The following is a 13719-nucleotide window of genomic DNA, read 5'->3' on the forward strand; positions in this document are numbered from 1 at the left end:
TTTGAATAATTTTCTTATCTTTTATATGTAACATTAAAAAAAAAAAAAAAATTAATTTTTAGATAAGATTTATCTATAACAGCCAAAAAATATTTAAACGTCAAATGTTGTTATAGGCAGTGGTGGAACTACAATATCGGAAGCGGGTTCGGCCGAACTCAGTAACTTTTATTCATACTTTATATTTTTCTTAAAATATCCACTGAATATGTATAAATATACAATTTAGAACTCAGTAACTTAAAAAAATTGTAACGCAGAACCCATAAACTTCAAATTCTGGCTCCGCCTCTGGTTATAAGTGTATAACAGTCATTCACTATAAAAACCAAAAAATATCGGAACAAACGAGACTGTTATAGAGATGTTTGACTGTACTATCCCTTGATCATCCTCCTTTGCTTGGGTATGCTACCTTTTCTTATCTAATAATAGTACTGAGAAAACTTGTTTTTTTTTTTCTTTTTTATCTATATCTTCGTATAGGTGACCCCAATTTGCTTGGAATTGAGGCCTAGTTGTTACTATTTTTTGTTGTATCTGTATTGTCATGCTATTTTCTTGACTGATACTATATGATTTCAGGCTTCTTTATAGTTAATAGGAGTATATATTTGGATAAGATTAAAAAAATATCATGATTTCAGAGTGTTCCTTTTACCTTTTCTGAAACTATCATGCACTTGTTCAAAATTGTTAAATCTGATTATTTTATATTCTTTTGGAACTTGAGAATTCCAAGATAAGGAGATTTACTGATCTGCATTACATACTTCTCTGTCATTACAACTTAAAATGTTTGTTGATAATAGCAAGTGCCTTTTTGGTTTTAAATAACAGAAATAATTGAGCAAATTTCCCCCCTAAGTTGTCTTTAACAGGCTTGTGAAGTATAAACACTACAAGTACCTGTTTATAGTAAGGGTGAATAAGTAATTAAAAAACAAAGTAAGTAATTTACTTACTTTAAAATTACATTGATATGATGAAAAAGATTACACTGATATTTTAAAATATTCTTTAATTGTAGGTGTAGTATTAATTAAATTTAATCGCATACTGAAAGTTTTAAGACCTTATTGTTTCGGTCAGACGTAAAATAAAACATATGTTAAAAATTGAAATATTGCTAAGGAAATTGAAGTAATATTGACATTTGTTTAAACGAATCGACACCGTCTAAAAATGCCCTAATTAATTGTGATGCGTTAGTGTTGGTAATAGCATACGAAAACGTGGCGATGTTAAAGAATTGTTTCCCTAAAAAGGCAATAAAAACACAAGGAATATTTCCAATTGTACAGGACCAAATAAAACTTGTCTAGAATTCCAAACAAACCGAATCCCACAAGTTATGGATCTGTCAATTACTCATCAAATCACTTCCAAAAACCCTACTTTTTGTAGCCACAACAATGTGTGGAAGAAAGCAGTAGGCATGGACAAATTGAGAGAAGCCATATTGAAACTGTCAAACAGTGAACCAAATGGGCCATTATCACCGACCCAGAACTACATTCTTCAACAACGCCTTTCCCATTTCCTTTCTTCTCTAAATACTACCCCTGATCATCCTCCTTATTCTTGGGTAAGTTTTTCATACTAATATGTGATTATTTCATGATTTTTAGTCAGTGGGTACAATGTTTTACTGCAATCTTTTATGAAAGTATTTGTGAACTTAATTATTTATAGAATTAGAGACAGAAAAAAGAAAAAATGGTAATCTGTCAATGATTTATAAAGAAGGCATCCAAGGTGGTCGGATTGAGAATCATGAGGTCTCAAGTTCAAATCCCAGGTCCCATATGTGTAAGTGTTGGTGGATAGAGTTACCTGGTACTTGTTGCTAGTGGGATAGAGTTACCTGATACCTTCTGCCGGTGGGAGGTATCATGTATCCCGTGGAATTAGTCGAGGTGCGCAATTAGTCGAGGTGTGTGCAGGCTGGCCCCGGGGAAAAAAGAAGGGGTCAATTGGAGGAGGGATTACCTCTTTAGATGACTCAATTTTTTTTAATAACCAAGCAATCCGTGGTGCGTGGTTTGAAACTCGGTGAATAATGGGGCCAGAGGTTGTGAAAAATTATACGTGATTATATATGAACTATTCAATCCCCTTGACATAGAAAAAGATTATAGTGTAGTAGTAAAGAGGTTCAAAAATTGCTTGAGGTCACATGTTCAAGTCGTAGGTGTGAATTTCTAGCTCCTCCACTGATGGGGCCGCCTCTATGTCCTTCTTCCGTTAAATACCGGACTTTTGTCTGTGGTTCGGATGGAGCTTGTGACCGGTACCTAACCCACACATTACAAGGTCGCTCATACCACTAGACCAAAGCCCTAGGGCTAGATGACCCAAGTTATTAAGCTATTGAAACTGTAGCTACTTAAGGACGAGTAGTAAATTTGGGGTGCCCAAGTTCTGGGATTTTAGCACCGAAGCGAGTTCTGATTTCCTTTGTAAAAATACATTGTCTTGTTTTACTTAATGATGGGTAGGGGTTCCATTGTATGAGATGTATATATGGGTGGGGGTTTGCGTGTCTGTATTATTAAGTTTGGTGAATAGTTGGACAATATTTATCAATGTGTATCTGCTGAAAAAAATGAATTCTTGGATTTTAGTTTTTATTTTGAATGCTGGGATAGTTAGCCTGCCTATGTGTATGAGTCCAGATATCAGAGAATTTTTTCCATGATTGTTTGTTGGGGCTTTTGTCTCAAGACTATATTATTACTCTTTTGAAAAAAAGGAAATAGTTATTCTCATTTTTGTTAATGCGTGTTTGTCAGATTCTTATCAATCCTATTCATTTCATGCTATTGGATTCATATGTATCATCTGGAAAAGTGAGATTTCTTTTGTTATTATAATGTTAATATCTTCCTCAAACACTAGCCAAAAAGATTTGCTTTTGAAAGTTTTTCTCTTAATTAAGAGCTTGATTAATCAAAGTAGCAACGCAAGTTCAGATCTCGGAGAGTTGATAAGCAATTTCTCTTCTTCCCATTCATCTCTTAAGGAGTAACAGTGAATAGTTTTGAATCCTCAGTTTCCACATAGTTGAAGATTTTCCTTTATGGTCTAATCAAATGTTTTCTTATTGTTATAGATGATTCAAAGGGCGTTGCAGGAATTGGATGAAGAAGGAGGTTCGAGTGAAGACTCAATATCTAAGTTTATCAAGGAAGAATATGACAATTTGCCAGTGGCTCATATGTTCCTGCTGAAACATCATCTACAGAAGCTGTCTGAAAATGGTGAAATTCTTATGGTTGACGGAGGAGGGCGCTTTTTGCTTGCTGGTAGTGGCAACAATAGCTTGAATCCAAAAGCAAAAAGCAAGAGGAAGTACAAGAAGAGGAAGGGAAGGTGGGGTTGGGAGATTAAACCAAAGAAGCGGCGGCGCAAGGAAAAGGAAGAGAAAAAGCATGATGATGTAAAAGTTGTTAAAGAAGAGAAGAACAAGTTGGATGAGCAACAAAATGTAGTCAATCATGGGCAACAAAATGGAATACGCAGGGAGTTGAATGGGCATCATTATGAACCGAACACAGATAAAGAAGAAGGGCAATTAAGTGCAAGGCAAAATGGTGTAACCGGAAATAAAGTACTTCCCAAAGGAGGTCTAAAGATCAGATTACATAAACAGAAAGGGAAGCAACAGTTTGAAGGACCACTGCAATCTTTTGTTTCTAGTGAGAGTGGTGTACGTAGTAAGGCAGGATCTGAGCATTTAGATGATGTGAAATTGCAGCAACCGAAGCTTAGTCTCAGCGGAGTTGAGGAAACAGCTGACATATGTAGTTTATATTCACTGGAAACTGAACAACCTGAAGATAACCTGCCTCAAATATTAAGTCCTCAAGCACCTCCAGGTTTTGAGTTTGTGGTTGTGGAGGATGCCACAGCAAATAACTCTGCATCAGTTGGTTTGGACTCCGCGAAGGAAGATTCTGTTGAACCTAGAATTGATGACTTGTCTGATGCATCAAAACAGTCTAAAGAGCGTCTAAAGCAGCAGAGGGAGTATCAACACACCAATGATGGATCTATGTCATCAGCAACTGTATTGTCCTTAAACCAGAATCAACAAACTGAAAGGCTAGAAGATGAGCTTGTTGCTGAGGATTTGTTGAAGACTAAGAATCAGCAAAAAAAGCACGATGCTTTGCAGCAATTGAAGAATATCAACAACGCGCGAAGGATAGGAACAGTAACTCAAAATGAACCACTAGTTTTGACTTTGCAATGTCAGCAGCGGGAGCAGCATATATCAGACGGAGGCACAAGGCAAGTGCAGTTAGCACCATCAGAACCCAAGCAGCAGCTGTCCGTTCCGAGAAGACTGACAAGAAGTCAGCTAAAAAAAGGGTCCAGAACTCAACTATTTGCCTCGAAACAGCTAGAGCAAGAGAAGAGCTCATCAGAACCCAAGCAGCTGCCCATTCGGAGAAAAAGGACAAGAACTCAGCTAAAAGCGATCATAACTCAACCCGCATCATCGACAGATTTGTTTGCCTTGAAACATCTAGAGCAAGAGAATTCACTTGAAATTAAGCAGCAGGTAGATAAACCTTGTGACCTCAGTAAGAAGACAGGAGCTCTGCTAAATGAAATGATAACTCCAGATACTCACGGGAGTTTAGACAAAAGAGAGGCGCAGCAGCTGATAGAACTGTCAAAGATGGAAGAATCTCACGAGACTGTACTTGCAATGGTTGAACCATCATCTGAAAAGAAGCAGCAGCTGGAAGAAGGGACATCTACCCTGGAGAAGCTCAACGCGGATGATGATTCTATAGGATTTGAGGCAGTGTCGATTGAGATGTCATCTCAAACTGATCGTGAACAAAGACAACTGAAGCGCTGGAGCAGAGACCGATCTGAACCTAAATCAGTAAGTACCTCTGAAGTTAAACCATTGCCATTCTGTGCCTCAGCAGATAAACATTTAGTACAATTGGAAGAACCTTTGGCATTGGCAACAAGTGAGGAGGCGTTGAATTTGACTGATCCTCAGCATGAGGTGCACTTGGAGCAACCAAAACGTCAGCTTCGTCGGAGGCCTCCTAAGTACAAGGAGGATGAGGCCAAATTAGGTACTAGTACAGTTTCGGCTCTGGCAACAAATGAGGAGGTGTTGCCTGATAAAAGAACAAATGAGGAGGTATTATGTTCGAATGATCCTCAGCATGAGGTGCACTTCAAGCAACAAATACAAAAGCGTCGTGGGAGGATCTCCAAGGGCAATGATGACGGGGCCAAACCAGGTACTACAATTTTGAAGAAGTTGGGAGTATCTAAGAAGTCAAAGAAGAAACAAAATGGTCGAAGTCTAGGAAGGCCTAGGAAGACACAGTAAAGTGAGAATTGCAATTCCTTGAATCTTAAGATGATTAATGGTATAAATTGAGATAAATCCCAGAAGTTCAAATGTTAGTGAATAACAGTAGTTGCTTGTAGTTCTCTTATGTTTTCAAACTTGGCCCTGCACAGTAGAGGTACAATATAGTAATTCAAGCTAATAACTTGAGTGTCACACATACTTGAAAGAAGCTATAACATTATTTATTAATCGCTTGAAGTTCTCTTTTCTTTTTAATTTTGTTCTATAGTTGGAAGAAAGAAGACTTTGATTGTTTAAGGTTTATTGAAGTAAGATGGAGTTTTTAGTGATTTACTTGGATTTTTTTCCTATACATACTATCAACCTGGACATTTTCTTGATACTTAAAAGATAAAGATTATTTTCTTACAGTTATTATACTGTTGAAGCTTGAATTTCTTATAACATGGTCTTCTTGAGATAATGTCATGTTCATGATTCATGGGTGGACCTTTTAATTTTAATTTTTTACTTATGTTAATTTTCCAGTATGCAGTTTGGATTAGCTAATAAATATACAATTATCTTCATTTATTCCCAACTAAACAAAAGCAAAAAAATAAATAAATAAAGGAGTTTACCAAAATGACGAGACATTTGAACCAAGTATAGCAATGGGGACGTCACCATCCATTAAAAAAAACATTGTATTGAACTACTTGCCAATGTATAGTAAATGCACTGAATGTAAGCACCTTTTTCAATTAAATACAGTTCAACGGAATAATCATAGAAATAATGATGATTTCCATTACCATCAAAAATTTAAAATAAATATTATCATTTTTATTGTTACTGTTACTGTTACTTCTCTTGAAAAAAAATCACTTTTTTTTAATCGAAACCCCCTTAATTTTCTTCCGTCTTTGACTTTTTCATGCTTATTTGCGTGTCCGTCCCTACTTAATTCAAAGGAAAAGGGGTATACTGATTTAAAAAAAGTAATATCGGAGAAATCTGTTTATTTATTAGATTACTTCTTACCTTTTTCTAGATTTTGATATTCAAAAATGTGAAACAGTTTTTTTTTATTAAAGCTCAATTCAAAAATCTGTACTTTAGCTCAGTTCGATTTTGATTTTTGATTAAAGCTTGTTTCCCTTCGATTCAACCTGCCAAAGTTCAGTTCCATCAAAGTTAATATGTACAAACAATTTTTCTTATTTAAACTAATAATTCATATTAATGTATATGGTCGAAATAGGTTTCGACCTTAGTACGTTCGATCGAGTTCAAACGATTATTTATCAAAGTGAGATCCAGAAGGTGGAACAAACTATCCTCGAACCTGGGGAGGCCGATCCGTGTCAAGTTCGATATCATTACCGAGCTCGAATCAAAATCAAACCATGATGCAGAGTAGATCTACCATGCTGATAATCCAGATACCAACCGACATTGACCTCGAATCAATTCGAGGGCTCGAGCCAGGATCGGGCTCGAACCAAGATCATGAGTTCGAGCCGAAATCAAGCTCAAACCAAAAACGAGGGTTCTAAGCAAGATCGAGCTCGCAGACAAAAGCCGTTGCAATCCCACTAGAGAGAATCTTGGTAGAAATTATGAAAAAACTGACTTATCATGGGTCTTCCACTGGATGTTTATTTTATTATGCTTAGAGCCGAATCCCTCCACTATAAAAGGGCTTGGTTACTATTTCTGTAGGACAAGTTTTTCAGGCTTACATTGTAATAAGAGTGCTATATTTTTCTGCAGTAAAGAATTGTTCATTCAGATTTCTTACATTGATTCTATTTGTTGAATCCCAAGACTCTTTGTTCCTGATAACCTTACCTATTTCGCATTCTCTCCAATCTATATTTACATTTCTATTAATCCTTATATTTTGTGTCAAGTTACGCCACATATCCTCGGAACTGCGTATAAATTCAACTCTATCCATTTTTTGGGTAAACAGTTTGGCGCTCACCGTGGGCCCGAGGATAACAGTGGTTATTTGATACAAATCTGAAAAAACACGCCATTGTGCCTTGCACTCATTTCCGAAAACATCTTGAATTTCGGATCAGCTGCGAATAACTACCAATCAAATGGCTTCACCAATCGATTACGAAGCCGGCCTTCAAGATGGCACCGAGGCTCAAATCGAAGTACCCGAAATTCGAGCCGAAATACCACTGGATGTCAATTCACAAATAGCTTTGGAGGCAAATCAGCGCTCCGAACCAGAAAGAAGCATTCAGGGCGGTACTCGATCTGTAGCCCGAGATACCCAAAACACGGGAGAAATCGGGGCCAGCTTACGTATGATCTTCGAGATACTACAAGCCCAACAAGTAGCGATAGCTCAGCTACAAAGCCAAACTCGTGCACAAAGCAAGCCGGATTCCAATCCACTTCGGGAAGTCACCCCCAGAACAGAGCCCGCCATAGTGAAATCTAACGAGCAAGAATCGGGGACTACTTCCGGAATTACTAAATTACTCGAAGAACTCACAAAACAAGTCGAAGCCAACGACAAGAGGGTGGAAACGTACAATTCCAGGGGTCGATCAAATCTCGGGGGCTCCACCAATGATAAAGGGGCTTGATTCGAAAACATTCATACAAAAGCCTTTTCCGTCGAGTGCGGTACCGAAGCCAATCCCCAAAATATTCCGTATGCCCGAAATTCCAAAATACAACGGTACGACCGATCCTAATGAACATGTCACCTCTTGCACATGTGCCATAAAAGGCAACGATTTGGAAGACGATGAGATCGAATCTGTGTTGTTGAAAAAGTTGGGGGAGACCCTCTCGAAGGGAGCGATGATCTCGTACCACAATTTACCACCGAATTCCATCGATTTTTTTGCCATGTTAGCAAATTCGTTCGTAAAGGCACATGCTGGTGCCATAAAGGTTGCAACAAGGAAATCAGACCTCTTCAAAGTAAAGCAAAGGGAGGTTGAAATGCTGAGGGAATTCGTATCCTGATTTCAAATGGAACGCATGGAATTACCCCCGGTCACAGACGATTGGGCCGTACAAGCTTTCACCCAAGGGTTGAACGAGCTTAGTTCGACAGCATCACATCGGCTAAAACAAAATTTGATCGAGTATCCGGCGATAATGTGGCCAGATGTACATAAACGATACCAATCGAAAATTAGGGTCGAGGATGATCAGTTGGGATCTCCGTACGGACCCGTTCATCAGAACAGGACAGTTACTAAAAATCAAAAGGAGATCGACAGAGAATAAAGGTCGAACAGAGACCGATATCGACCGTATGTCGCAGATCGGGTGAACAAATGCAATGCAGTTTGGAATAGTCGAAGGATCGATCGAGGACAAAATTCTCGGGGGCTTATGAGTAAGAGCGGCTTTGATAAATATGTTGATCCTATAGAAGCACCTCGATTATTAGAATATAACTTCAGTGTTGGTGCATCCGCTCTCGTGTCAGCCATCGGACGCACCAAAGACACTAAATGGCCTCGACCCATGCAGACCGATCCTACCCGAAGAAATCCCAATCAAACGTGCGAATATCATGGTACCCATGGCCACATAACGGAAGATTGTAAGCAACTAAGGGAGGAAATAGCTCGCTTGTTTAACAAAGGGCACCTTCGGGAATTTCTAAGTGATAGGGCGAAGAACCATTTTAAAAGCAGGGATTTCAGCAAGAAAAATGAGCAAGAAGAACCGCAGCACGTCATCCACATGATCATCAGAGGCATCGATACCCCTCAGGGACCAGTACTTAAACGCACTAAAATATTGACGGTGAGGGAAAAATGATCTCGGACTCAAGATTACGCACCCATGGGGACTTTGCCCTTTGATGATGAAGATGCAGAGGGGGTCATCCAACCTCATAACGATGCACTGGTAATATCCGTACTCATGAATAAAACTAAAATTAAGCGTGTGTTAATCGATCCAGGTAGCTCGGCCAACATCATCTGATTGAAGGTAGTAGAGCAACTCGGCCTACAAGATCAGATCATACCCGCAACTCTGGTCCTAAACGGGTTCAATATGGCATGCGAAACCACCAAGGATGAGATAATCCTACCAATAAACGTGGCCGAAACCATCCAGGAAACAAAGTTTTATGTGATCGAAGGCGATATGAGATATAATGCCCTTTTCGGAAGGCCATGGATCCACAACATGAGAGCTGTACCTTCGACCCTACACTAGGCCCTCAAATTCCCGACATCGGGAGGTGTCAAAACGGTGTACGGAGAATAGCCAGCCGCAAAGGAAATGTTCACCGTCGACGAAGCTAAACCAATGTCCTCACTTTCACCGATAAAAGGATCGGGCTCGGAAGGAGAACGGGACACCAAATAGCAATCACAGACATCGGCTTCGACCCAGCCAGACAACCAGAAGATCGAAGAGGATGATGATCAAAGTGTCCCCCGATCTTTCATGATTTCCAATGACTCCGATGCCACCAAATCAACAATCGAGGAACTAGAGCAAGTCATATTAATCGAACACTGGCCCGAGTGAAAGGTATACTTGGGAACGGGGTTGAGCCCCGAACTCAGGAAGAAACTCGTTCAATTTCTTATCGATAACATCGATTGTTTTGCCTGGTCCCATTTAGATATAACAGGTATCCCGCCGGACATAACGATCGGCTAAGTTTGGACCCCAGGTTCAGACCGGTGAAGCAAAAGAGAAGACCCCGGTCTGAGAAAAAGCACGCGTTCATAAAAAGCGAGGTAACCAAGCTTCTCAAAGTAGGGTCCATTCGGGAGGTGAAATATCCCGAATGGCTAGCCAACGTAGTTGTAGTCCCTAAAAAAGGGAACAAACTTAGAATGTGTGTGGACTATAAGGATTTGAACAAAGCGTGCCCCAAAGATTCCTTTCCGCTGCCCAACATCGATCGCATAATCGATGCCACGGCCGGCCACGAGATCCTCACTTTTCTCGATGCTTATTTCGGGTATAATCAAATCCAGATGAACCCAGAGGACCAGGAAAAGACTTTATTTGTCACCAAATATGGAACGTATTGTTATAATATGATGCCCTTCGGGCTAAAAAATGCAGGGGCTACTTACCAACGCCTAGTAAATAAAATGTTCGAAGAACAAATAGGAAAATCAATAGAAGTTTATATTGATGACATGTTAGTTAAGTCCCTGCGCGCAGAGGACCATTTGTCTCATTTCCAGGAAACGTTTGAGATTTTAAGGAAATACAACATGAAGCTCAACCCCGAGAAATGTGCTTTCGGGGTCGGTTCGGGCAAGTTCCTCGGCTTCATGGTGTCACTTCGGGGAATAGAGATTAACCCCCATAAAATCAAGGCCATCGAAGACATCGTCGTTGTGGACAACGTGAAGGCCGTACAAAGGCTAACGGGTCGGATTACAGCCTTAAGCCGATTCATCTCAAGATCATCTGACCGAAGTCACAAATTCTTCTCTCTACTCAAAAAGAAGAAAGATTTTGCTTGGACCCCGGAGTGCCAACAAACATTAGAGGAACTAAAGCAATATCTATCAAGCCCACCACTACTTCACACTCCAAAAACAAACGAAAAATTTTGTTTGTACTTGGCAGTATCGGAAGTCACCGTAAGCGGTGTCCTAGTTCGAGAGGAGCAAGGTACGTAATTCCCCGTTTATTATACGAGTTGAACCTTAGGAGAAGCGGAAACTAGATATCCGCTCCTAGAAAAATTGGCACTTGCACTGATAAGCGCCTCAAGAAAGTTAAGGACGTACTTTCAATGTCATCCCATATGTGTGTTAACCACTTACCCGCTTCGTAATATTTTGCACAAACCCGAGTTATCAGGCCGACTGGCCAAATGGGCCGTCGAACTCAGTGGGTACGATATCGAATATCAACCCCGTACGGCCATCAAGTCTCAAATTTTAGCAGACTTCGTGGCCAATTTCACGCCAACCCTCGTACCCGAAGTCGAAAAAGAACTATTGAAATCGGGTACATCATCAGGGGTATGGATCCTTTTTACGGACGGGGCTTCGAACGTAAAAGGGTCCGGGCTGGGCATAGTTTTGAAACCACCCACGGGTAGTACTATTAGGCAATCTATTAAAACTATCAGGTTGACTAACAATGAGGCCGAATATGAAGTCATGATTGCAGGTCTCGAGCTAGCTAGAAACTTGGGAACAGAAGTCATTGAAGCCAATTGCGACTCCTTGCTGGTGGTGAGTCAAGTAAACAAAACCTTCGAAGTTCGAGAAGGTAGAATGCAAAGGTATTTAGATAAACTGCTTGTCACTTTGCACCATTTCAAATGATGGACTTTACGGCATGTACCGAGGGAACAGAATAATGAGGTCGATGCACTTGCAAATTTGGGGTCGTCGGTCGAGGTAGATGATTCGGGCTCGGGGAATGTTGTTCAACTTTCGAGATCGGTAATCGAAGAAGGTCACGCCGAAATAAATTCTACAAGCTTAACCTGGGATTGGAGAAACAAGTATATTGAATACTAGAAGAGCAAAAAACTCCCATCGGACCCTAAAGATTCCAGAACCCTATGGACTAAAGCTGCTCGATTCACGTTGGCTTCAGACGGAATGCTGTACCGAAGAACGTTCGATGGACCGTTGGCAGTATGCTTGGGTCCGGGAGATACCAATTATATCCTACGGGAAGTGCACGAGGGTACTTGCGGGAATCACTCTGGAGCCGATACATTAGTTCGAAAAATAATCAGAGCAGGGTATTATTGGATCGATATGGGCAAAGATGCGAAGGAATTTGTTCGTAAGTGTGACAAATGTCAAAGATTTGCACCGATGATCCACCAACCCGGAGAGCAACTCCACTCAGTCCTATCCCCATGGTCGTTCATGAAATGGGGAATGGATATCATCGGCCCTCTGCCATCGACCCCAGGTAAAGCCAAATTCATTTTATTTATGACTGACTATTTTTCTAAATGGGTTGAAGCGCAGGCGTTCGAAAAAATAAGAGAGAAAGAAGTTATAGACTTTATTTGGGATCATATCATATGCCGATTCGGGATACCCGCCAAAATAGTGTGTGACAACAGAAAACAATTCGTTGGCAGCAAAGTAACGAGATTCCTCGAAGACCACAAGATAAGAAGGATACTATCGACGCCATACCACCCCAGTGGGAATGGACAGGCCGAATCAACGAACAAATCTGTCATTCAAAACTTAAAGAAAAGGTTGAACGACGCTAAAGGGAAATGGAGAGAAATCCTTGCCCGAAGTCCTTTGGGCATATCGGATGACGTCAAAATCCAGTATAGGGGCGACCCCATTCTCCTTAGTATATGGGTCCGAAGCATTGATACCAGTCGAAGTTGGTGAACCCAGTGCCATATTTTGATTCGCGATAGAAGAATCAAATAACGAGGCTATAAATACCAGCCTCGAACTATCGGACGAAAGACGAGAAGCTGCTCTCGTCCAATTGGCCGCCCAAAAGCAGCGAATCTAAAGATATTATAACTGAAGAACCAAGCTCCGCCATTTCAAGTCTGGGGACTTAGTGTTAAGAAAAATTACCATCAATACCCGAAATTCGAACGAAGGAAAACTAGGACCGAATTGGGAAGGACCATATCAGGTGCTCGAGAACATCGGAAAGGGATCGTACAGGCTCGGCATTATAAACGGCAAAAAGCTATCAAGCAGCTGGAATGTATCACATCTAAAACGGTACTATTGCTAAAGTACAACCTTTCCATATTCGTTTATATCTCAAAACTGACCCCTGCAGAAGTCCGAACAAGGGCTAAGATGGCTCTCTCGCTTGAAAGCACGTGTTGCACTCTTTTTCCCTTAGACCGGTTTTATCCCAAATGGGTTTTTCGGCAAGGTTTTTAATGAGGCAACCATTGATCGTACAACATTTATAACAATATTCGAGCCTCGCAAGGAAGTTATTTCACAACAACAGGGTTCCAATAGGAAAAATTGTAAGAGCCAAATGGTCGAAGCGAACCATGCTCATATAGATTGGCCCGAACCCAGGCGTGTAATAACGTGCGAAGAAAGTTCTCTTCTTTATCGGCTTATTATATACAAGGAAAATTCCTCTATTTTGAGATTTATTATGCAATCAGAAATAAGATAAACTCGACCATTATGCCTACGGGCTATACTACTTCGAGTTTGGATCATTCACTCGACTATGCCTACGGGCTCTTTTTATTTCGAGTTCGAGCTAACACTCACTCGACCATTATGCCTACGGGCTACACTACTTCGAGTTTGAATCATTCACTCGACTAAGCCTACGGGCTATTTTTATTTCGAGTTCGAAAACACTCACTCGACCATTAAGCCTACGGGCTACTTTTATTTCAAGTTCGAGCTAACACTCAATCGACCATTACG

At 40.4% G+C, this 13719-nt stretch overlaps 1 protein-coding gene and 1 long non-coding RNA gene across 2 annotated transcripts in view; one reads left to right on the forward strand and one right to left on the reverse strand.

Annotated features, from left to right (window-relative positions):
* LOC138910616 (uncharacterized) overlaps positions 1-13719 on the reverse strand; it is a 204624-nt gene that overhangs the window by 57621 nt on the left and 133284 nt on the right. The gene's annotated exons all lie outside the window — the stretch shown is intronic.
* On the forward strand, positions 1288-5590 carry LOC104089691 (nuclear matrix constituent protein 1-like). The gene is made up of 2 exons (XM_009594646.4): positions 1288-1588; positions 3116-5590. The coding sequence occupies exons 1-2, from the start codon at positions 1355-1357 to the stop codon at positions 5366-5368; spliced, it is 2487 nt and encodes an 828-aa protein (XP_009592941.1). The 5' UTR covers positions 1288-1354; the 3' UTR covers positions 5369-5590.

This window comes from Nicotiana tomentosiformis, chromosome 4 (genome assembly GCF_000390325.3).
Source record: "Nicotiana tomentosiformis chromosome 4, ASM39032v3, whole genome shotgun sequence".
Classification (NCBI taxonomy): Eukaryota; Viridiplantae; Streptophyta; class Magnoliopsida; order Solanales; family Solanaceae; genus Nicotiana; species Nicotiana tomentosiformis.

Excerpts from the sequence above, each read along its gene's own strand:
- LOC104089691 (XM_009594646.4), top strand. The coding sequence starts at position 1,355 with ATGGATCTGTCAATTACTCATCAAATCACTTCCAAAAACCCTACTTTT. Across the intron at positions 1,589-3,115 it reads ATCATCCTCCTTATTCTTGG|ATGATTCAAAGGGCGTTGCA; the intron begins GTAAGTTTTTCA and ends TTATTGTTATAG.